Raw genomic sequence first — 22,716 nt, 5'->3', positions numbered from 1 at the left:
CATTCTGCGAGGCGGGCACCGTGATTCTCGTCGGCGGATCTTTTTGTGACACAGAATACGGCAGCCGGGGTCGGAGCGGCGGTGTTGGATTCGCCTCCCGGGGATTCTGCGACCCGGCGGGGGATCGGTATGGGACAATTGGGCGCGGCCGTTTTGGCGCGGCCGTTTGGACACAGCCGTTTGGGCGCCGTGGGACAATTGGGCGCAGCCAATTTGGCGCGGCCGTTTGGGCGCAGATGACAGAAATTTTTTTAGTTTTTGTGCAAGTAAATTGTTGCAAGTAAATTGTTGCAGGATTCAGTATCATTCGAAGGAAGGACTTAAAAGCAAGCTTAAAACTGTAAATTAAAAGATGAGCTTTAAAAAGTTTTTAAACTAACTTTATTGTAAATTAAAAACCTTAAATTAGTTCATTTAGTTAAAAACCTTAAATTAGTTCATTTAGTTTAGTTCATTTGGTAATTATGAGCAAGGCTCCTCAAGTACTCGATAGCATCCATGTTTTCAAATTTAAGAACAGTTTCATGTATTCTTTTATCTGCATCTCTATACTTTTTTAGTTTTTGTGGCGGTTCATGGCCGGCTAGTAACCTTTCATAATATGCATCTCTACCTTTCTGTACTTTACGCAGGCCATCAATTAGTTTCCATAGAGGGCAGCACGGTGGCCTAGTGGTTAGCACAATCGCCTCACGGCGCTGAGGTCCCAGGTTCGATCCCGGCTCTGGGTCACTGTCCGTGTGGAGTTTGCACATTCTCCCCGTGTCTGCGTGGGTTTCGCCCCCACAACCCAAAAATGTGAAGAGTAGGTGGATTGGCCACGCTAAATTGCCCCCTTAATTGGAAAAAATAATTGGCTAATCTAAATTAAAAAAAAAAAAAAAAATTAGTTTCCATATGGTGGGATGATGCATGCCAAGTTCATATTTCAATCGACGGTGGGCTGCCTCCGCATTATTGTTTGTGCGGTCTTCCCCGTTTAATGTTCTCTGATAAAAGTTCCAAATCTCAGGGCGAAATAAAGGTGTTCGTCTACCATTTCCTCGTCTGTTCAGACGACCAACATATGTATCTTCAAACCAGTTGAGTAAATCTTGAAGTTCTTGCGGCAGTTGGGTTGCTAAAACATCCAGATATTCATCGATTTTGTTCAAAGGTACAAAGGCAATGGCAATAATCATTTTAGCTTTTAACGCAAAATCTGGATCAGTGTTATACAAACTACAGAACCCCATACTAGCGAGATGTTTTTGCATATTTTGAGCTAAATGAAAAAAACATCCTTTTATTTGAACATCAGGGAATATGTCTTTCATAGCACTGTGCGCAGCTTGTTCATAATCACAGACGATTGAACTGGATTTCAAGTTGGGTTAGATTTCTTTCAATAATGCGAACATTCTCGCATATGTGGTGCGTTGCTTGTTGGGCAAAAGAGCATAAACCGTAGGAGTAACTCCTCTGTGTTTTTTTACCATAATTACATAAATCTGAGAAAAGAGGCTGGGAGCAATACTGAATGTGCCATCTGCAAACCACATATCAGATGTCAATAAGTGCTGTAGCCAGCTCTGTCTTCCGAAGATTAATATCCGGTCGTGACCTGGTCCGCTATCACAATGTAAAAAATTTTCTTCCACTCCTGGTTGAGGGACATATATCCTGTAGCATTCTGGCACAATCAGTTGTTGTAAATCACTTGGATTGGTGGGGGCGTTCAATACATAATTACGCTTTCTGCTTATCATTCTCCTCAAAGCAGATATATTAGGAATGGCTGGTAGACTAGCTTGGGATATGTCTGTCAAACATTCATTAACAACTACAGTCGGTGCCTCAAGGGTTTCCTGTGCTCTCTTTTTTATTTTAGTTTTCACGAGTGCAACCTCTACTTGTGCAGCAGAAGCATCATGCGAATGGCTGTTCAGCTGCCTCACCACGTTTGCAGCTTTAGTATGGAGACGTGCTTTGCACCGGTTTTTTTGCTCACAACGCCAAAATTTCACTTCGCTGTCACCTTTGCTTGTTTTGTCAAAGACGTAAAGGAATCCGTTATGAACCAATTTTTCTTTACCACGTTTCGTTGATACTTCCTCAGCCATCATATGGGTATGCAAATTGGTTTAGTTAAAAAATATATAAAAAGATGGTGATAGAACGAAACACTTGTGACAGCGGACCCGCACCAGCAGCCAACTCAACTGAGGCTAATTTACAAATAAAGAAATGTTATTATGGCCAAAACAGCCGGCGCCACAACGGCCGTGCCACAACGGCCACGCCCAAATGGCTGCGCCAAAACGTACCTAACCCCGGGGGATCGGAGAATCCCACACAGTGGGCTGGATTCTCCGTAGCCCTTCGTAACGCGGGTTGCCTGCGAAAAAAATCGGTGTTAATCACTCCGGCGTCGGGGCCTTCTTTAAGGCCACTATTCTCCGTTCCCGGAGGGGCCAGCAGCTGACTGACGCGATACGCGTCAGTTTCTCCAGCTGCGGAAGTGGTGAGACCCGGCGTATTTTGGAGGAGGAGGAGGAGAGAGACAGACCCGGCATTTGGGGGGGGGGGGGGGTGTGTTCCGGCATTTGGGGGGGGTGGTGTGTTCCGGCATTTTGGGGGGGTTGGTGGTGTGTTCCGGCATTTTGGGGGGGGTGGTGGTGTGTTCCGGCATTTTGGGGGGTGGGGGGGGGGGTTGGTGGTGTGTTCCGGCATTTGGGGGGGGAGGGTTGGTGGTGTGTTCCGGCATTTTGGGGGGTGGGGGGGGGTTGGTGGTGTGTTCCGGCATTTTGGGGGGTGGGGGGGGGGTTGGTGGTGTGTTCCGGCATTTGGGGGGGAGGGTTGGTGGTGAGTTCCGGCATTTTGGGGGGGGGGCTGTGTTCCGGCATTGGGGGGGGGGGTGTGTTCCGGCATTGGGGGGGGGGGGGGTTGTGTTCCGGCATTGGGGGGGGGTGTTCCGGCATTTGGGGGGGGGGGTGTTCCGGCATTGGGGGGGGAGTGTGTTCCGGCATTTGGGGGGGGGGGTGTGTTCCGGCATTGGGGGGGGGGGGGGTGTGTTCCGGCATTTGGGGGGGGGTTTGGGGCAGCGGCGGACAGAGAGGGGGGCGACGGATGCCCGGGGCCAACGCACCGTCGCCCCCCCCCTCTGTACGCCGCTGCCCCCTACCCCAAACCCCCCCTCCCTCACCACCCCTACCTCAAACCCCCCCCTCACCACCCCTACCTCAACCCCCCCCTCATCACCCCTACCTCAACCCCCACCACCCCTTCCTCCCTCCCCACCACACCTACCCCCCTCCCCACCACACCTACCCCCCTCCAACACCGGGTCGTCCCACCCCTCCCCCAACGCCGGGACCCCCCCTCAACGCCGGGTCCCCCCCCCCTCAACGCCGGGTCCCCCCCTCTCAACGCCGGGTCCCCCCCCCTCAACGCCGGTACCCACACCCCGTCCCCCTCCCTCTGAAGGCCGGTACCCACACCCCCCCCTCTCCTCCTCCCCCCCCCTCTCTCTCCTCCTCCCCCCCCTCCCTCCCTCCTCCCCCCCTCCCTCTCTCCTCCCCCCCCTTCCTTCCTCCGTTAGTGGGGGGGGGGGTGCGGCGTTAGTGGGGGGTGGGGGTGTGGGTGTGGGGGTGCGGCGTTGGAGGGGGGTAGGGGTGGTGAAGGGGGTAGGGGTGGTGAGGGGAGGGGGTTGGGGTAGGGGCAGCTGCGTGCAGAGGGGGGGCGACGGCGAGTTGGCCCCGGGCATCCGTCGCCCCCCTCCTCTGCACGCCGCTGCTCCTACCCCAACCCCCTCCCCTCACCACCCCTACCCCCTTCACCACCCCTACCCCCCTCCAGCGCCGCACCCCCCCACCCCCCACTAACGCCGCACCCCTCCCCCCACTAACGGAGGAAGGGGGGGGAGGAGGGAGGAAGGAGGGGGGGGAGGAGGAAGGAAGGGGGGAGGAGGAAGGAGGGGGGGGGGGAGGAGGAGAGAGGGGGGGTGTGGGTACCGGCCTTCAGTTGGAGGGGGACGGGGTGTGGGTACCGGCGTTGAGGGGGGGGGACCCGGCGTTGAGGGGGGGGGACCCGGTGGTGAGGGGGGGGGGGGGGGACCCGGCGTTAAGGGGGGGGGACCCGGCGTTAAGGGGGGGGGGGGTTGCGGCGTTGCGAGAGATGGGGGGCGGCGTTGGAGTGGGGTAGGGTGGTGAGGGGGGGGCAGGGGTGGTGGGGAGGGGGGTAGGGGCGTTGGAGGGAGGTAGGGGTGGTGAGGGGGGGGTGGTTGGGGTAGGGGGCAGCGGCGTACAGAGGGGGGGGCGACGGTGCGTTGGCCCCGGGCATCCATAGCCCCCCTCTCTGCACGCCGCTGCCCCCAAACCCCCCCATGCCGCAACCCACCCCCCCGATGCCCCCCCCGATGGACGCAACCCACCCCCCCGATGCCGCAACCCCCCGATGCCGCAACCCACCCCCCCCGATGCCGCAACCCCCCGATGCCGCAACCCACCCCCCCGATGGCCCCCCGATGCCGCAACCCACCCCCCCGATGCCCCCCGATGCCGCAACCCACTCCCCCGATGCCGCAACCCACCCCCCGATGGCCGCAACCCACCCCCCCGATGCCGCAACCCACTCCCCCGATGCCGCAACCCACTCCCCCGATGCCGCAACCCACTCCCCCGATGCCGCAACCCACTCCCCCGATGCCGCAACCCACTCCCCCGATGCCGCAACCCACTCCCCCGATGCCGCAACCCACCCCCCCGATGCCGCAACCCACCCCCCAATGCCGGAACCCCCCCACCGATGCCGCAACCCACCCCCGACACTGAACGGCGTCAACCATCATCAATGGTTGACGCCGTTTTAAATCAACTGTGATTTTCGCCGATGTGACCCGTGGCCACGTCGGCGGGACTTCGGCCCATCCGGGCCGGAGATTTAAGGTCAGTGCAAAAAAAATGAAATCCCGCCGGCGCCAGCTGTTTTCACAGGCTGCCGGCGGGATTTGCACAACGCCGGTTTTTTACCGGCAGGAGAATTCGAAAACCTGTGGGAGCGGAAATAACGCCGCTTCCCGCCAATTCTCCGACCCTGCGTGGGGTCGGAGAATTTTGCCCAGTAAGTCTAAATTTTAGCATAAGTTGGGCCTTATTTCTACACTGCTAATCACTTTTCATCGATATCCCCACTGTCACTGAACAATCTCTGAAGTAAATAAGCCTTTCCCACCCACTGTATTCAGGCCCCTCACAATTTTGTACATCTTAATTAAACAGTTGGTTAACTCTCAAAGAGCCGTACAAACACTAATGGCTCGATTTCCCTCCTTCTGCGATGTCTTGTCCTATAATTCGACTGTTAAGCTGAACTCATGAGATCAAAGCTACAGAATCCTACTGTGCCACAGGGATGATAAATAAACAACCGATGATGGCAAATTCAAACAATGTGTTTTATAAAACGAATGTCTGCAGGGCAAGAGTTACGCTAACTCAATCACATATCTTATTTTTGGTCCATCACTCCATCTGCCCAGGGCTAACGTCTAAGATTAAGCATTGCAAGATTTTCCATTATGTTGATGTTAGAAATGAAATCACTGACCCCCATCTCAAGTTGTCTCCACTGTAACTGTTACACTTTGTGTAGTCGTGGCCGAGTGGTTAAGGTGATGGACTAGAAATCCATTGGGGTTTCCCCGCGCAGGTTCGAATCCTGCCGACTACGAATTTAGAGGCATACAAAATGATCAGAGGGTTAGATAGGGTGGACAGCGAGAGCCTTCTCCCGCGGATGGAGGTGGCTAGCACGAGGGGACATAGCCTTAAATTGAGGGGTAATAGATATAGGACAGAGGTCAGAGGTGGGTTTTTTACGCAAAGAGTGGTGAGGCCGTGGAATGCCCTACCTGCAACAGTAGTGAACTCGCCAACATTGAGGGCATTTAAAAATTTATTGGATAAGCATATGGATGATAAGGGCATAGTGTAGGTTAGATGGCCTTTAGTTTTTTTTTCCATGTCGGTGCAACATCGAGGGCCGAAGGGCCTGTACTGCGCTGTATCGTTCTATGTTCTATGTTCTATGTTCTACGTTGCAATCAGCTTATTCCCTCATTCCTTTCATAATAGGTCTGGATCATACTGTGTAATTAATGAGACACTTCAGTCAGTTTTGTGTTAGATATCACACCTTTCCAGCCTTCATGTTTGTTTCAATACATGGAGGACATTCGTTATTATTGATGTTTGAATGGACAAAATAAAGCGTCCAGTAGAAACATTTAAGTTGTCTATTTAGTTAAATGATTAATCAACAGCTGCCAATTGGACCCCGCTTCCCTCATCACCAATTACTAGAAAGTATCGCAACAGTAATTGAAACCATGAAGTTAATGTGCTTTCTAGATGTGGATGGGTTGTGGTGTTTTGTCTGAATGTGCCACCCTGTAAGATTGTTCTTTACTTTCCTAAGGGAGCTGACTCACACTGGGTATGGTTCCCATATGAAAATCGCTTATTGTCACGAGTAGGCTGCAAATGAAGTTACTGTGAAAAGCCCCTAGTCGCCACATTCCGGCGCCTGTTCGGGGAGGCTGTTACGGGAATCGAACCGTGCTGCTGGCCTGCTTGGTCTGCTTTCAAAGCCAGCGATTTAGCCCTGTGCTAAACAGCCCCTAAACAGCCAATACGTCGATTGGTGCCCGTCGACATGCCTTGGAAGTGTACTCAGTGAGAAACATCAGAGCCATGCTTATTCCTCACCCACTGCCCAACGTTCCAGTTGGATGGATCTGGAGCAGGAACCTTGCCACCACTTTCCCTCAGTGATCTTATTGACGCTGACAATCAGCTGGGTGCAACGAACTAACTCAGCACAGAATTTGAATAGGACCTGGGGACAGCCTCATCTGTGTGACTTCATCCCAAAGTGAGCAATTCCCCTTTCATATAGAGAGCATCGTGGAATGCACCTTTCAGTTTTACCACCAGTCTATAAATTGAGAATCAAGGACTCTCCATCCCTCTAACCTCAGTGTTGAGAAATCACAGCAAACCTGACCCATGCACAACCAAGTGTGACATTATGTATATTGTAAGAATAATGCAGGGTTAACAATTTACTGTAACTGCATCCAACCACTAGATGGCGATCAAGCACATACATGTGGATTTTTTACATAGAATTTACAGTGCAGAAGGAGGCCATTCGGCCCATCGAGTCTGCACTGGCTCCTGGAAAGAGCACCCTACCTAAGGTCAACACCTCCACCCTATCCCCATAACCCAGTAATCCCACACAACACTAAGGGCAATTTTGGACACTAAGGGCAATTTATCAAGGCCAATCCACCTAACCTGCATATCTTTGGACTGTGGGAGGAAACCGGAGCACCCGGAGGAAACCCACGCACACACGGGGAGGATGTGCAGACTCCGCACAGACAGTGACCCAAGCTGGAATCGAACTTGGGACCCTGGAGCTGTGAAGCGATTATGCTATCCACAATGCTACCGTGCTGCCCATGTGATCACGTGATACTCTTGGAGAAGGTTGTTAGGAGAGGTAGAGAATAGTCGTGTTATCAGGAGCTCTCTAATTAGAATCATAGTTTTAGTGAATCTGTAGTTTTTATATCTTAGTAAGCAAGTCGAATCTATTTAGTTGTAGTGTGAATAAATTAACTTTGTTCAAAACTTAGCTTGATGTTCTTTGTGAGACACTACACTTCAAAGCCATCCACATTCAGAAAGCAAAGAACACATACCAGAAGTGGAAATTGTAAGGTACCAGGTGTGCATGCTAAAGATAAAGGTTCAACAAGAGAATAGAAGTTTGCAAAAAAAAAAATTTCGTGAAATAAAACTTGAAAAAATTTCTAACCAGAATCTGACTTCAACGACGACATCGAAACAAACCCCAGTTGAGGCCAGATGGAAGGTCTGCAAACCCCACGGCAATTTCGTACTTCTGGTAAGGTAGACGTTAATTGTCAAACTTTCAAGCAGCCGTTTGAATTGTATATCTCTGCACTAGATTCTAGATCTAGAAGTGGCCAGTGAAAAATAGCACTGTGTCTAACAGTGGCTGACTTGCAAGCCCATGAAATCTTTAACTCATTCCGGGAGTTTGAGGATGAGGCAGATAAAAAAAAGTACGTCAAAGTGATCGAAAAATTTGACAAACTCGCCAGCTGCAACAAAACAAAACGTTTGAATGGTATGTGTTCCGGCAAAGAGTGCAAAAAGTAGATGAAACGTTTGACTGTATCATAACAGATGCGCAAACATGGAATTTAGTCTACAGAGTAAAAACTGACAAGCTGCGGGAAAGGTTATTGCGACAGTGTGATTTGACGTTACGTACAATCAGTATGTGTCGGACAAGTGAACTTGCCAGAAATCAATTCTCAGAAATGTTAGTCAGAGAAAGTGGTGTGAAAACTAACACTTTTAAACGTTCCCTCAAAGGAGCAGGTACCCTTTTAGGTGGATTACTGGGTTGGCATTTGCTATCAACTGGATTTTGTATTCAAGTGATGATGTTCCCATGCCATGAGAAACGTGAGGAAATTTCTGAATAATCCCCTCAACCTCGTCATTGAAATTGGATGAAATCCTGTCCGAGCTGTAAATGTGTTTCACGAGCTGCAGAATCTCACATGCCTGAACACCAAGTAATGATGATCTCTTTGATTCAGCAATCTCGAATTTAATCGGAATTTTTCTCTCTTTGACCTCGACAGTTAAATAGTGGTTATCAAGTCGCAATTACAATCTCGCAGTTAGAACATAGAACATTAGAACATTAGTTGACAATCATTCTCGTCAATCGCTGGTTTTATCCTTAATCTCGCTATGTCTGTCTGATTGAGATTAGTTCTTGCTCTGGTATCTAATTTCATCTTTATGTTGATTTCATTTATTATTAAAGGAGTCGTCCAATCATCAATATTTTGAACAATGGAAATCTGTTATAAAGTTTCCAAATTGGTAATATTTTGATGTTTGTTTTCTATGCTTCTTACTGTTACCGCAAAGAAGGAATCTTCTAAGTCAAATACATTTTCCTCCTAGTCAGATCGCTCGCTAAACATTTTTTTAATGCTTCCTTTCTGCACAGCACTTCCTTTGTTCACTACTGATATTTATAAACTGCTGCCGATTTGTTCCCAATCTACATTGAGATGCATAGTGGTAAAACTTCTGACATTTTGCACTGGTTTTTCCATGTACTGGACATTTTTTGATCTGATGCGCATTGCCACACCGTTTACACGTCAGGACGCTCTTGCCATTATGCGTAAAATGGCTGCCATCTGGAGCACGTTTCTTTTTTAGGTGCGTCACTGCATTAATGGCATTGACCACGTTGATAGTTTTCGCGCCACTTTCTCTGACCAGCATTTCTGAGAATTGATTCCTGGCAAGTTCGCTTGCTCCACACATACTGATTGTACGTAACGTCAAATCACACTGTCGCAATAACATTTCCCACAGTTTGTCACTTTTTACTCTGTAAACTATCTGATCTCGGTGAGTCTAAGAGAATCGAAAAATTCCATGTCTGCGCTTTAAGTCTCAGATCCGTTTTGAAGTACTCAAGTGCTTTTTTAAACAATTTAGAGTACCAATTCATTTTTTTCCAATTAAGGGGCAATTTAGTGTGGCAAATCCACCTAGCTTACACATCTTTGGGTTGTGGGGGTGAAACCCACATAAACTCCACACAGACAATGACCTAGAGCCGGGATCGAACCTGGGACCTCAGCGCCATGAGGCTGCAATGCTAACCCACCCGCTGCCCCTTCACCTGCATTTTGCACTCTGCCTGAACACATTCCATTCAAACATTTTGTTTTGTTGCAACTGGCAGTGTTTGTCAATCCCTTTGATAGCTTGGACCTATATTTTTGTATTTGCCTCATCCTCGAGCCGGAACAGGTTAAAGGTTTCAAGGGCTTGCGACCCAGCCATTGTGAGAAACAGTGCTATTTTGTGCTGTGCGCTTCCGGGGCAGAGATATACAATTCAAACTGCTGCTTAAAATCGCGCCAATTAAAGTCTACTTTACCTGAAGTATGAAATTACCGTGGAGTTTGAAGACCTTCCAACTCGCTTTGACTGTGATTTGTTTCAATGTCGTTGTTGAAGTCAAACTCTGGTTAGAAAGTTTCTTTCAAGTTTTGTTTCACGGAAATCTGTTGCAAATTCCCTTCACTTGCTGAACTTTTCTAGTTATCTTTGGCATACACACCTTACAATTTTGACTGTGGTGTTCTTTGCTTTCTGAATGAGGATGGCCTCGAAGTGTAGTGTCTCACGAAAAACATCAAGCTAAGTTTTGAACAAAGCTAATTTATTTACACTGCAACTAAATAGATTTGACTTGCTTGTTAAGATATAAAAGATTACAGATTCACTAAAACTAAGATTCTAATGACAGAACTCCTAATAACACGACTATTCTCTACCTCGCCTAACAACCTTCTCCCCGAATCAAGAGTATCCACATGTATACACTTGATCGCCATCTAGTGGTTGGATGCAGTTACAGTAAATTGTTAACGCTTCATTGTTCTTACAATGTACATATTGTCACCCATCCTCATTCAGAAAGCAAACGACATCACACCAAGGTCCACAGAAATCTGCAGCATAATTATATAATTTTTTCAATCAGCAGAAATATGATTTTTGGCAAAGTGTACCAATTTATTTTCAATCTGTTTTCTTCCCTTTTCATGTTTTCCCATGATGAATTGCTGGTGGACAAAAAGTGCATTTACCTCTAAAATGCAAAGCAGACAAATGGGGACGTCAGGGCGAAATATTATGAAGAGCACAAGTGTAAGTGAGGAGATGTATAGTCTGGAAAATAACGATGGCAGTCAGTCGGATACTGCTGTGGGAACAATAGGATCAGGGGGCAAGAAGCGAAGATCAAGTCTGGGTGCCAAAATGGTGGCCATTGTCGGATTGACGAGAAGGAGCAGAAGCACATCTCAGCTCAGCCAGACTGGTGAGTGTTCAATTTTGTGGTCACACATCGTACTTGCCCATATTACAAGCTGGAAAATAACAGCTGAAACCAGTCACATTGTAAATTATAATGTTTTATTCACCTGAAAACATTTTTTGATGGAATAGCAATGTCTGATATTAGCGTGTTTAACACTGAATAAGGCTCCCAGTAAAAATATTGAGCTGAAAGTAAGTGGTATATGTAGAAGACAGAGTTACTTTTAGATTCATATCTGAATTGTGTCACTGAACCATTCTTGCAACAGAAATAAAGTGAAAACTTTGTCAGATAGATCAGGTTAAAGTGATAAAGTCAATGTCAGATAGAGCAGGTTAAAGTCAATGTATAGATCATCCACTGTTACCCTTGCTTTAATTAACTAATTCAGCAAGCTCATGAATCTAACCCAGGATGTCTGTATCAATATTTTACTTGAGCTCTGATCTTTATAGTCTAAAGGTGCGTGGGGCCTTTCCAGTTTTAATGAATAGTTCTTTAGTTTGGCAATTAACTGTCCTCTTGTGCATTTAAAAGTAAAATTGATTTATTTCAAAAGGAATGTTGTGCCTCAGGATTTATGATCTGAAATCTGGGAAGTGATAAAGAGAAAATGTGCTGCAATCACTAGATTGGAATACATGTTGTAGAGAAGAGTGATGAGAATACAATCAGGAATGGAGGACAGCAAAACATTAGTAAAACAGAAGCAAGATCCAGTTACAGCATTTTAACTAATGATAGCATTCATGCAAACAATCCCATTCATCTTTTTCACAATAAGTATGTTTGAAATAATTTCCAAGTTGGTACCTCAGAACATCCTCTTAAAAACAACATTTTTTGTCTTGACTTGTGTGCAGGACATGATCAGGGTCCACACGCACACAGCTGTCAGCTTTGCTCCATTCATCTCCCTTCACGGTTGAGTAACTCTCAAGTGTTCCAACCGCAAGGTTTAGAAACAGTAAGATTTGATTGACAGGTCCTTGACCACTTCAAACAGAATTAAGTGTTTTCTAATTACCTCCCTTCCCCTTGAGTCAGCTGGAAATTGACAGCACTTAACTTCAGACATCCAGGGGTGAGGGGCTGAAGTGCAGCCCCAGCACCTCGCTATCGGGCCACCTGCTCAAAATGGCAGCACGATAGCGGCATTCCCTCGAGAATCCATTGCAATCCTCGACATGAATTATTTTGTATGGTGAAGGATTGGAGAGCAAATCAGGTGCAATTCAGTTCCAGTGGGAGAACATAGGGCTGAATTTTCCGCCATCAAGATGTTCCATTTTGCCGGCAGCCCAGGAGTTTCCGACGGTGTGGGGCTGCTCCACAATGGAAAACCCCATTGACTAGCTGGCAAGGCGGAGAATCCCGAAGGCTTGCTGAAACAGAAATCTGGCGTGGCGGGATGGAGAAACCCATCCACGGTCTCCCAATCAGAGAACTTTGCTCTTTAGGTTTGCCCTTTCATTCTTTAATAACCTCTGGTCTCATATGTTCATTTATTGTTAGATTTGTATTCACTACCCGTTCCTGTCAGGTCTGTTTTTTGTTTCCCGTAATAATTTCTTTCTCTTTTACCTTGTCTCTGTTCTTTGATTTACCACATTACCACAACTTCCAAAATTTGATCCCTTGCCCCTACTACCTAGTTTAAAACACTCTCTACTTTTCCAGATGTGTGGTTTGAAAGAACACCGGTCCAAACGTGGTTCAGATGTGGACCACCTCAACTGTACAGCTCCCACGTCCCCCAGGACTGGTGCCAGTACCCGAGGAACCAGAACCCATTTCTCCCACACAGTTTTTGAGACATGCATTTTGATTTGCCCTATCCCGATTATCCGGAGATTTGAAGTTTTCCTTCTTAATTTAGTGCCCAAGTTCTCATACTGACTGTGCAGTCAGACCTCTTCATGTCATTGATAACGACATAGACCATGACGACAGGGTGCTCCCCCCTCCCTACAAGTTCCTCTCCAGCCCCTGACACCAGGCAGGCAACTTTTCTTTTTGGTGGGAATTCAGCTGTTTGAGTGGGCGGAGCTACAGAGTCGAGCGGTGAGTATTTAAACTAGCTGCTTCGCGGGTTTGAGTCTTTTCGGCGGGAATTCAGCTGTTGGAGTGAGCGGAGCTACAGAGTTGAGCGGTGAGTATTTAAAAGAGCTGCTTCGCGGATTCGAGTCTTTTTGGCGGGAACTCAGCTGTTGGAGTGGGCGGAGCTACAGAGGCAAGCGGTGAGTATTTAAACTAGCTGCTTCGCGGATTCGAGTCTTTTCGGAGGGAACTCAGCTGTTGGGAGTGGGCGGAGCTGCTTCGCTGCTCAAACAGCGGCCACAGGGTCTTTGGGGATAAATTTGAAGAGTGACATCACAGCAAAGCAGTGACCTGATTGGCTGGTAAGGAAAGTGCTCCAATTAGCTGTAGCTGGGAGAAATTTAACTTTTCGTGTGTTGGTCAGTATTGTGATTGGTAAGTAAAATCTTATTCCTTTCACTTACTCATTATTTGATATTATATTTGTAAACAGTTAAGGTAAAGTGTAAAAATGGCAGGATATCCCAGGCCCGTGTTATGCTCCTCGTGCTCAATGTGGGAGTTCAGGGACGCGGCCGATGCCCCTGACTTCTTCATGTGCTGGAAGTGCATCCAGCTGCAGCTCCTGTTAGACCACAGGACGGCTCTGGTGCTGCGGATGGACTCACTTTGGAGCATCCGTGATGCTGAGGAAGGAGGTCGTGGATAGCACGTTCAGTGAGTTGGTCACACCTCAGAGCAGGATTGGTGAGGGAGATGGGAATGGGTGACAAAAAGGCAGAGTAAGAGCAGGAAGGCAGTGCAGGTGTCCCCTGTGGTCATATCCCTCCAAAACAGGTATACCGTTTTGGATACTGTTGGGGGAGATGACTCACCAGGGGAAGGCAGCAGTAGCCAGGTTCATGGCACCGTGGCTGGCTCTGCTGCACAGAAGGGCGGGAAAAAGACTGGCAGGGCTATAGTCATAGGGGATTAAATTGTAAGGGGAGTAGACAGGCGTTTCTGTGGTCGAAAATGAGACTCCCGAATGGTATGTTGCCTCCCACGTGCACGGGTTAGGGATGTCTACGATCGGCTGCAGGACATACTGAAGGGGGAGGGTGAACAGCCAGTTGTCGTGGTGCATATAGGCACCACCGATATAGGTAAAAAACGGGATGATTTCCGACAATCAGAATTTAGGGACTTAGGAGATAAGTTTAAAAAGTAGGACCTCAAAGGTAGTAATCTCAGGATTGCTACCAGTGCTACGAGACAGTCAGAGTAGAAATTCAAGAATAGTCAGAATGAATACGTGGCTTGAGAGATGGTGCAGGAGGGAGGAGTTCATATTTTGGGACATTGGAACCGGTTCTGGGGGTGGTGGGGCCATTACAAATTGGATGGTCTACACCTGGGCAGGACTGGAAACAATATCCGAGGGGGTGCTTTTGCTAACACTGTTGGGGAGGTTTTAAACTAATGTGGCAGGGGGATGGGAACCAGATTAAGAAGTTAGAGGTCAGTAAAGAGGCAGCAAGAAAGACAGTGAGGTACTAGATAATAAACTCAATGTGACTAGGGGGAAGAGTAGACAGGGAAGAGTTGATGAACGCAAAGGGACAGGTGGTCTGAGGTGCATTTGTTTTAATGCGAGAAGTGTAGCAGGTAAGGCAGATGAATTTAGGGCTTGGATTAGTACCTGGGAATATGATGTTATTGGTATTACTGAGACTTGGTTGAGGGAAGGGTAAGATTGTCAACTAAATATCCCAGGGTATAGATGCTTCAGGAGGGATAGAGAGGGAGGTAAAAGAGATGGAGGAGTTGCATTACTGTTCAGAGATGATTCGAGCACTGAGGCAATATGGGTAGAGCTAAGAAATAGGAAGGGTGCAGTAACATTGTTGGGACTTTACTACAGGCCTCCCAAAAGCGAGCGTGAAGTAGAGGTACAAATATGTAGTCAGATCATAGAAAAATGTAGGAGCAATAGGGTGGTCGTGGTGGGAGATTTTAACTTCCCCAATATTGAATGGGACTCATGTAGTGTTGGAGGCGTAGATGGAGCAGAATTTGTAAAGAGCATCCAGGAGAGTTTTTTTTAGAGCGGTATGTAAATAGTCCAATTCGGGAAGGGGCCATACTGGACCTGGTATTGGGGAATGATCCCGGCCAGGTGGTTGAAGTTTCAGTCGGTGATTACTTTGGGAACAGCGATCACAATTCCGTAAGTTTTAGAATACTCATGGACAAAGACGAGAGGGGTCCTAAAGGAAGAGTACTAAATTGGGGAAAGGCCAAGTATAACAACATTCAGCAGGAGCTAGGGAATGTGGATTGGGAGCAGCTGTTTAAATGTGGGAGTCTTTTAAGGGAAGGTTAATTAGAGTGCAGGACCGATATGTCCCTGTGAAAATGAGGGATAGAAATGGAACGATTAGGGAACTATGGATGACGGGTGGAATTGTGAGACTAGCTAAGATGAAAAAGGAAGCATACATAAGATCTAGGCGACTTAAAACTGATGACGCTTTGGAGGAATACCGGTAAAGTAGGACAAATCTCAAACGCGCAACAAAGAGGGCTAAAAGGGGTCATGAAATATCTTTGGCTAACAGGGTTAAGAAAAATCCCAAAGCCTTTTATTTGTATATAAGAAGCAAGAGGGTAACTAGAGAAAGGATTGGCCCACTCAAAGACAAAAGAGGGAATTTATGCGTGGAGTCAGAGGAAATGCGTGAGATTATTAATGAGTACTTTGCATCGGTATTCACCAAGGAGAGCGACATGACGCATGTTGAGGCTAGGGATGGATGTTTAAATACTCTAGGTCAAGTCGGCATAAAGAAGGGGGAAGTTTTGGGTCTTCTAAAAGGCATTAAGGTGGACACGTTCCCAGGTCCGGATGGGATCTATCCCAGGTTACTGAGGGAAGCGAGGGACGAAATAGCTGGGGCCTTAACAGATATCTTTGCAGCATCCTTGAACACGGATGAGGTCCCGGAGGACTGGAGAGTTGCTAATGTTGTCCCTTTGTTTAAGAAGGGTAGCAGGGATAATCCAGGGAATTATAGACTTGTGAGCTTGACGTCAGTGGTAGGCAAAATGTTGGAGAGGATGCTGAGCGATAGGATCTATTCACATTTGGAAGAAAATAGACTTATCAGTGATAGGCAGCATGGTTTTGTGCAGGGAAGATAATGTCTTACAAACCTGATAGAATTCTTTGAGGAAGTGACAAAGTTAATTGATGAAGGAAGGGCTGTAGATGTCATAGACGTGGACTTCAGTAAGGCGTTTGATAAAGTTTCCCATGGCAGGTTGATGGAAAGGGTGAAGTTGCATGGGGTTCAGGGTGTACTATCTAGATGGATAAAAAACTGGCTGGGTAACAGGAGACAGAGAGCAGTGGTGGAAGGGAGTGTCTCAAAATGGAGAAGGGTGACTAGTGGTGTTCCACAGGGATCCGTACTCGGACCACTCATGTTTGTGATTTTCATAAATGATCTGGACGAAGGTGTAGGTGTTCTGATTAGCAAGTTTGCAGATGATACTAAGATTGGTGGAGTTGCAGATAGTGAGGGGGACTGTCAGAATACAGCAAAATATAGATAGATTGGAGAGTTGGGCGGAAAAATGGCAGATGGAGTTCAATCCAGGCAAATGTGAGGTGATGCATTTTGGAAGATCCAATTCAGGAGCGGACTATCCGGTCAATGGAAGAGTCCTGGGGAAAATTGATGTACAGAGAGATCTGGGAGTTCAGATCCATTGTACCCTGAAGGTGGCAACGCAGGTCGATAGAGTTGTCAAGAAGGCATACAGCATGCTTGCCTTCATCGGACGGGGTATTGAGTACAAGAGTCGGCAGGTCATGTTGCAGTTGTATAGGACTTTGTTTAGGCCACATTTGGAATACTGCGTGCAGTTCTCGTCGCCACATTACCAGAAGGATGTGGATGCTTTAGAGAGGATGCAGAGGAGGTTCACCAGGATGTTGCCTGGTATGGAGGGAGCTAGCTATGATGAAAAGTTGAGTAGATTAGGATTGTTTTCGTTGGAAGGTCGGAGGTTGAGGTGGGACCTGATTGACGTAGACAAAATTATGAGAGGTATGGACAGGGTGGATAGGAACAAGCTTTTTTCACGAGTGGGGGTGTCAATTTTAAGGGGTCATGATTTCAAGGTGAAAGGGGAAAGTTTAAGGGAGATGTGCGTGGAAAGTTTTTTACGCAGAGGGTGGAGGGCGGAGAACAGAGGGAAGTAGATCGTTGGAAAATAGGCGACAGGTTTAGATAAAGGATATAGTTCGGCACAGGCTGGGAGGGCCGAAGGGCCTGATGCTGTGCTGTCATTTTAATTGTTCTTGTACTCAGCCATCTGGACTCCAGTTCCTTTCTGCAGAGAACAATGTCAATCCTTCTGACTGTGCTCTCCCCTTCTAACAGTGCATTCCTTTTTTCTCCTCACACGGCTTCCTACCACAGTGGCATGGTCCGTTAGCTCATCCACCTTGCAGCCTCCATTCTCAGCCAAATAAGCTTAAAAAGCTCGAAACACTTGAATAATTATAAAGATCGAGGCTCCATCCTCAGAGCTTCCGTACCTGCCTCACTCACAATCACACTCACCTGTCCTTGAACACTGACCAAATCAGAAGACCCAATTCTAAGAAGTGTGACTGCCTCCTGGTACAGAGAATCTAGGTAACATTCCCGCTCCCTTTTGGATCACAGCATTACAGCTTCGCCTCCAACTTCATGTTTCGGCTTCACAAAGCTCTGGATAAACCATACCTAGAAGACTGTGCACTCTTGAAAGGTCTACCTCTAATTTTTTGACTGTAACCCAAGTTGTAGTCTCCCAACTAGAACACCACAGCTTTGGAAGAATGTGTTGGCCTTGAGGAAACTGCAGTATTTACCAGTAAGGCTTAAGCATGTATTTATTTTATTGCTTGAGTCTTGCATGGATAACACAGTAAGCAATTGGAAGGCCAAATGGCCTGTTCCTGTGCTATATTGTTCTTTGTTCACTCACAGATAATCCTAAATGGGTTTAATACTGCCTTGCCCTATAATTATGGACTGTGCAGTTTTTATATATAAATCATTACAAAAACGCATCCTGGCAAATTTCAGTGCTATGGTTTATTTCAAATTATTTTGATGGCACAGTTGATTGAATACTGAGAAAGCTTCTGAATTGCTTTCAACTTGTGGGCAATGATGCAAGGCCACAATTATTAACCAATCTCCATCTGGCCTGAAGGGATTGTGATGGGCTTTCGCCACAAACTGATACATGCTGATGGCCCTCTCACAGGAAGTAAACTCCAAGATACTGACTCAGTGCTGACGGAGGAACTGTAATTATGTAAAGGATAAAGGGTTGTGGCAGCACGGTAGCATTGTGGATAGCACAATCGCTTCACAGCTCCAGGGTTCCAGGTTCGATTCCGGCTTGGGTCAGTGTCTGTGCGGAGTCTGCACATCCTCCCCATGTGTGCGTGGGTTTTCTCCGGGTGCTCCGGTTTCTTCCCACACTCCAAAGATGTGCGGGTTAGGTGGACTGGCCATGATAAATTGCCCTTAGTGTCCAAAATTGCCCTTAGTGTTGGGTGGGGTTAATGAGTTATGGGGATAGGGTGGAGGTGTTGAACTTGGGTAGGGTGCTCTTTCCAAGAGCAGGCTCGATGGGCCGAATGGCCTCCTTCTGCACTGTAAAAAAATTCTATGTAAATACGTGTGTTTTACTTCCTGCCCTGTAGTCTATGAGAATCCTTCAATCTTATTGGCTGCTCAGCCTGCTTGATGATTTCACTCTTCCTGGACTGCAGATAACCCCAGTTTGGAACTGATGTTGGAAAAGGAGAATTGATGTCACAAAGCTTGCTGGACAGCTTTCTTCCAGGCCAGTGGTATCCATGAAACCTGGGCCAATGCTTTTACTTTGTGGACCGATAGATTTCCTTCAAGTGATGCATTTTCACTGTTTTGATTTTTATTAATGAAACTTCATGTTCGAATATGATGAAGCTTTTTAGGGACAGAGCAACAGCAGGAGGCCATTTAGCCCCTTCAGCCTGTTTCACCATTTCACGGGATCATTGCTGATCTGTGACCTAACTACATATAGCCTTGTCTCACATCCCGCAACACCTTTGATTAACAAAACTGTCAATCTCAGATTTAAAATTAGCTCTTGATCGAGCATCATAATAATAATCACTTATTGTCACAAGTAGGCTTCAATGAAGTTGCTGTGAAAAGCCCCTAGTCGCCACATTCCCTAGTCGCCTGTTGGGGTTGGCCGATACGGGAATTGAAGCCGTGCTGCTGGCATTGTTCCACATTACAAGCCAGGTTTCTAGCCCACTGCTAAACCAGCACAAACATCAATTGCTGTTTGTGCAGAAGAGCATTCGAAGCAACACCCTGTGGAAGTGTTTCCTCGGTTTATTCTTGAATGGCCTGGTTCTGATTTTTAGACAATATCCGCTAGCTATAGAGTAAAGTTTCTCTCTATCTGCTCCACTTAACATCTCAAAATTCAATCAACTCACTCCCTTACCTATTTGAGCCAGGGAAGTGGGACGGAAATGGGAGGAGGAGGGGATTAAGACACTAAAAGATTTGTTTCTTAGGTGTCGGTTTGCAGGATTGAAGAAGCCGGAAGCGAAGTATGGGCTGGAGCAGGGGGAAATGTTTAGATACATGCAGGTTCGAGATTTTGCCAGAAAGGAGATACAGAACTTCCTGGTGGAGCCAGCCTCCACATTGTTGGAGGAGGTGCTGACGATAGGGGACTGGAGAAGGGGGTAGTGTCGGCGGTTTACGGGGTTATTTTGGAAGAGGAGAAGGCACCACTGGAAGGGATCAAAGCAAAGTGGAAGGAAGAGTTGGGAGAGGGTATGGAGGAGAGGGTTCTGGTGTGAGGTGCTCCGGAGAGTGAACGCCTCCACCTCGTGCGCGAGGTTGATGCTGATACAGCTGAAGGTGATGTATAGAGCACACCTCACAAGGATGGGGGGGGGCCACGAATCACGTTTATATGTTTTGGTCCTGTCCAAAGCTGGAGGATTACTGGAAGGAGGTGTTTAGGGTAATCTCTAAAGTGGTGCACGTGAAACTGGACCCGGGCCCCGGGGAGGCTATATTCGGGGTGTCGGACCAGCCGTGGTTGGAAACGGGCGCGGAGGCAGATGTTGGAGCCTTCGCCTTGTTGATCGCTCGAAGGCGGATCCTGATGGGATGGAGAGCGGCCTCTCCACCCTGTGCCCTGGCATGGCGGGGGGACCTGTTGGAATTCTTAACTATTGAGAAGGTAACGTTCGCACTGAGGAGAAGGATGGAGGGGTTATACAATTCATGGGCGTTATTCATTATGAACTTTCAAGAATTAGATAACATCGAACATTAGTGGAGGGGGCGTTGGGAGGGTTGGGAGGACTGTATGTGTTAATGGTGACTATGGGTGATTCTTGATTCCTTTTTGTTATTTGTTTATGTGAGCATACGGGCAGTTGTTTGGGGGTTTTGTGGGAAGATAGGATCGTTGTTGTTGATATGGGGATTGACATTGTATTCGTTACTGATTATTGTTTATTGTTGGTGGGTGTAAATTTGGGAGAAAATGTGAAAAAGGAGGAGAATAAAAATATATTTTTTAAAAACTCACTCCCTTACCTTCTATATTCCAGGGAATATTATCCTAGTTTGTATAATCTGTCTCCAAAACGTAATCTTTGGAGTCCAGTTATCATTCTGCTGAATCTATACTGCATTACCCACAAGGTCAACACATCCTTGATAATATGTGGTGTTCCAGTTGGGGAGTCTAGGACGAGGGGATATCATCTAAAAATCAGAGCTAGCTCACGCAAGACCAAGCAATATGGTGTGGTGTAACCAGAACTTTGTTACTGTTGAAACATTAAAAACTCTCTGCTTGTGTTTTATTAGGCCCAGCATTCCATTAGCCTTTTTTGATACTTTTCTGCACCTTTTAATGATTTATGCATCCCCACCTCTTTGGACCTGCACTATTTCTAGTTTTACACCATTTTAAAAGTGCCCTGTTCAAATTGGATGTTCTTGCTCATTCACTCAATCCATCAATATATCTGTAATTTTACACTTCCACTCTTTACAGTGCCACCTATGACATAGAACAGTACAGCACAGAACAGGCCCTTCGGCCCTCGATGTTGTGCCGAGCAATGATCACCCTACTTAAACCCACGTAACCCGTATAGCCGTAACCCAACAATCCCCCCATTAACCTTACACTACGGGCAATTTAGCATGGCCAATCCACCTAACCCGCACATCTTTGGACTGTGGGAGGAAACCGGAGCACCCGGAGGAAACCCACGCACACACGGGGAGGACGTGCAGACTCCACACAGACAGTGACCCAGCCGGGAATTGAACCTGGGACCCTGGAGCTGTGAAGCATTGATGCTAACCACTATGCTACCGTGAGGCCCTATCTTTGTGTCAAGGGAATATTTAGATATATGGCATTTTAACCCAACATCTAAGTTGTTAATAAATAGTTGAGGCCCACACAGATTATTGGAGGAGCTAGTAACCATAATCGGCCAGTTACAGTACCTGCTCATTATCTCTATCACCTGCCTATAGGCCGATTTCCTAACCAGGCCGATAATTTGCTTTTAATTCCATGAGCTTCAACTTTAGCTAATAGTCTCTTAGAAACATAGAAAATAGGAGCAGGAGGAGGCCATTCGGCCCTTCGAGCCTGCTCCGCCATTCATTATTGTCATAGCTAATTGTCTAATTCAATAGCCTGATCCCCCGCCCCCCCCCCCCCCATATCCCTAATCTCCTTCATCCTAAGTGCTATATCTAACTGCTTCTTGAAACGTACAGGGCTGGATTCTCCGTTGACGCCGGGACTTCTGGTGCTGCATCGGACCAATTGATTGCCCCTGGTCGCAGCATGGGCAACTTTGCAGTTGGTCTCCGCGCCTGTCTGTGGCTTCCGGATATGCATCATCATTACAGGGTTGGTAGGGTGGGGGGCTGGCATGCTGGGGGGGGGGGGGGGGGGGGCGAGGGTGGTGCTGGGAACCCATTAGGTCGGTGTCATTCTGCCAAACAATGGTCCACGGAGGGTGGGTCAGTCGGGTGCACAACAAGATGGCTGCAATGGCAGCCAGTGCCTGAACACCCCGGTCCCATGCAGGGTCGCCCGGCCCCGCGGCCGTCCTCTGCATCAACCCCCACCCCACCCCTCTCACCCCCCACCCCACAGTCAGCCCAGCCAGTGTCAGAACCTGCAGTCCACAGTCATGCCTCTGCATGTATTACCTCCTCTCCCCCATCAGCCACTCCGCCTGTTTCCCAATGTTTTTAGAAGCACATGCAAACCTTGCCGTTGGGAATTGCCCCCAGCGGAGGTCCCAGAGAATACCAAATCAAGCCCGCTAGTGATATGCAAATGCCGTTTACTATACATGCGCAGTGGACAGATTGATGTCATTGTCGAGACACCGGAGAATTGCGATTTGGCGTGAACCCAGCGCCTGCCACGCGTTCGGCGTCAGGACCGATTCTCCGCTCATTCGCCTTTCTCGATTTCGCCGTTGGCCGATGTAGAATCCCACCCTAATATTTTGGCATCAACTACTTCCTGTACTAACGAATTCGACAGGCCAACCAC

At 47.5% G+C, this 22,716-nt stretch overlaps 1 protein-coding gene and 1 non-coding gene across 35 annotated transcripts in view; both read left to right on the top strand.

Moving 5' to 3' along the window:
* LOC119967772 (regulating synaptic membrane exocytosis protein 1-like) overlaps nucleotides 1–22,716 on the top strand; it is a 1,070,524-nt gene that overhangs the window by 864,044 nt on the left and 183,764 nt on the right. For all 34 annotated transcript variants that reach the window (XM_038800731.1, XM_038800737.1, XM_038800741.1 and 31 more), the window contains one exon: nucleotides 10,763–11,004. In XM_038800731.1, the coding sequence (XP_038656659.1) occupies nucleotides 10,763–11,004 (242 nt within the window). The remainder of the gene's footprint in view (nucleotides 1–10,762; nucleotides 11,005–22,716) is intronic.
* trnas-aga lies at nucleotides 5,628–5,709 on the top strand. The gene has a single exon. It is a non-coding gene; the product is annotated as a tRNA-Ser (tRNA).

Source organism: Scyliorhinus canicula, chromosome 6 (genome assembly GCF_902713615.1).
Source record: "Scyliorhinus canicula chromosome 6, sScyCan1.1, whole genome shotgun sequence".
Classification (NCBI taxonomy): domain Eukaryota; kingdom Metazoa; phylum Chordata; class Chondrichthyes; order Carcharhiniformes; family Scyliorhinidae; genus Scyliorhinus; species Scyliorhinus canicula.
The sequence above is the reverse complement of the archived record's forward strand: the minus strand, read 5'-3'. Positions and strand labels throughout refer to the sequence as shown.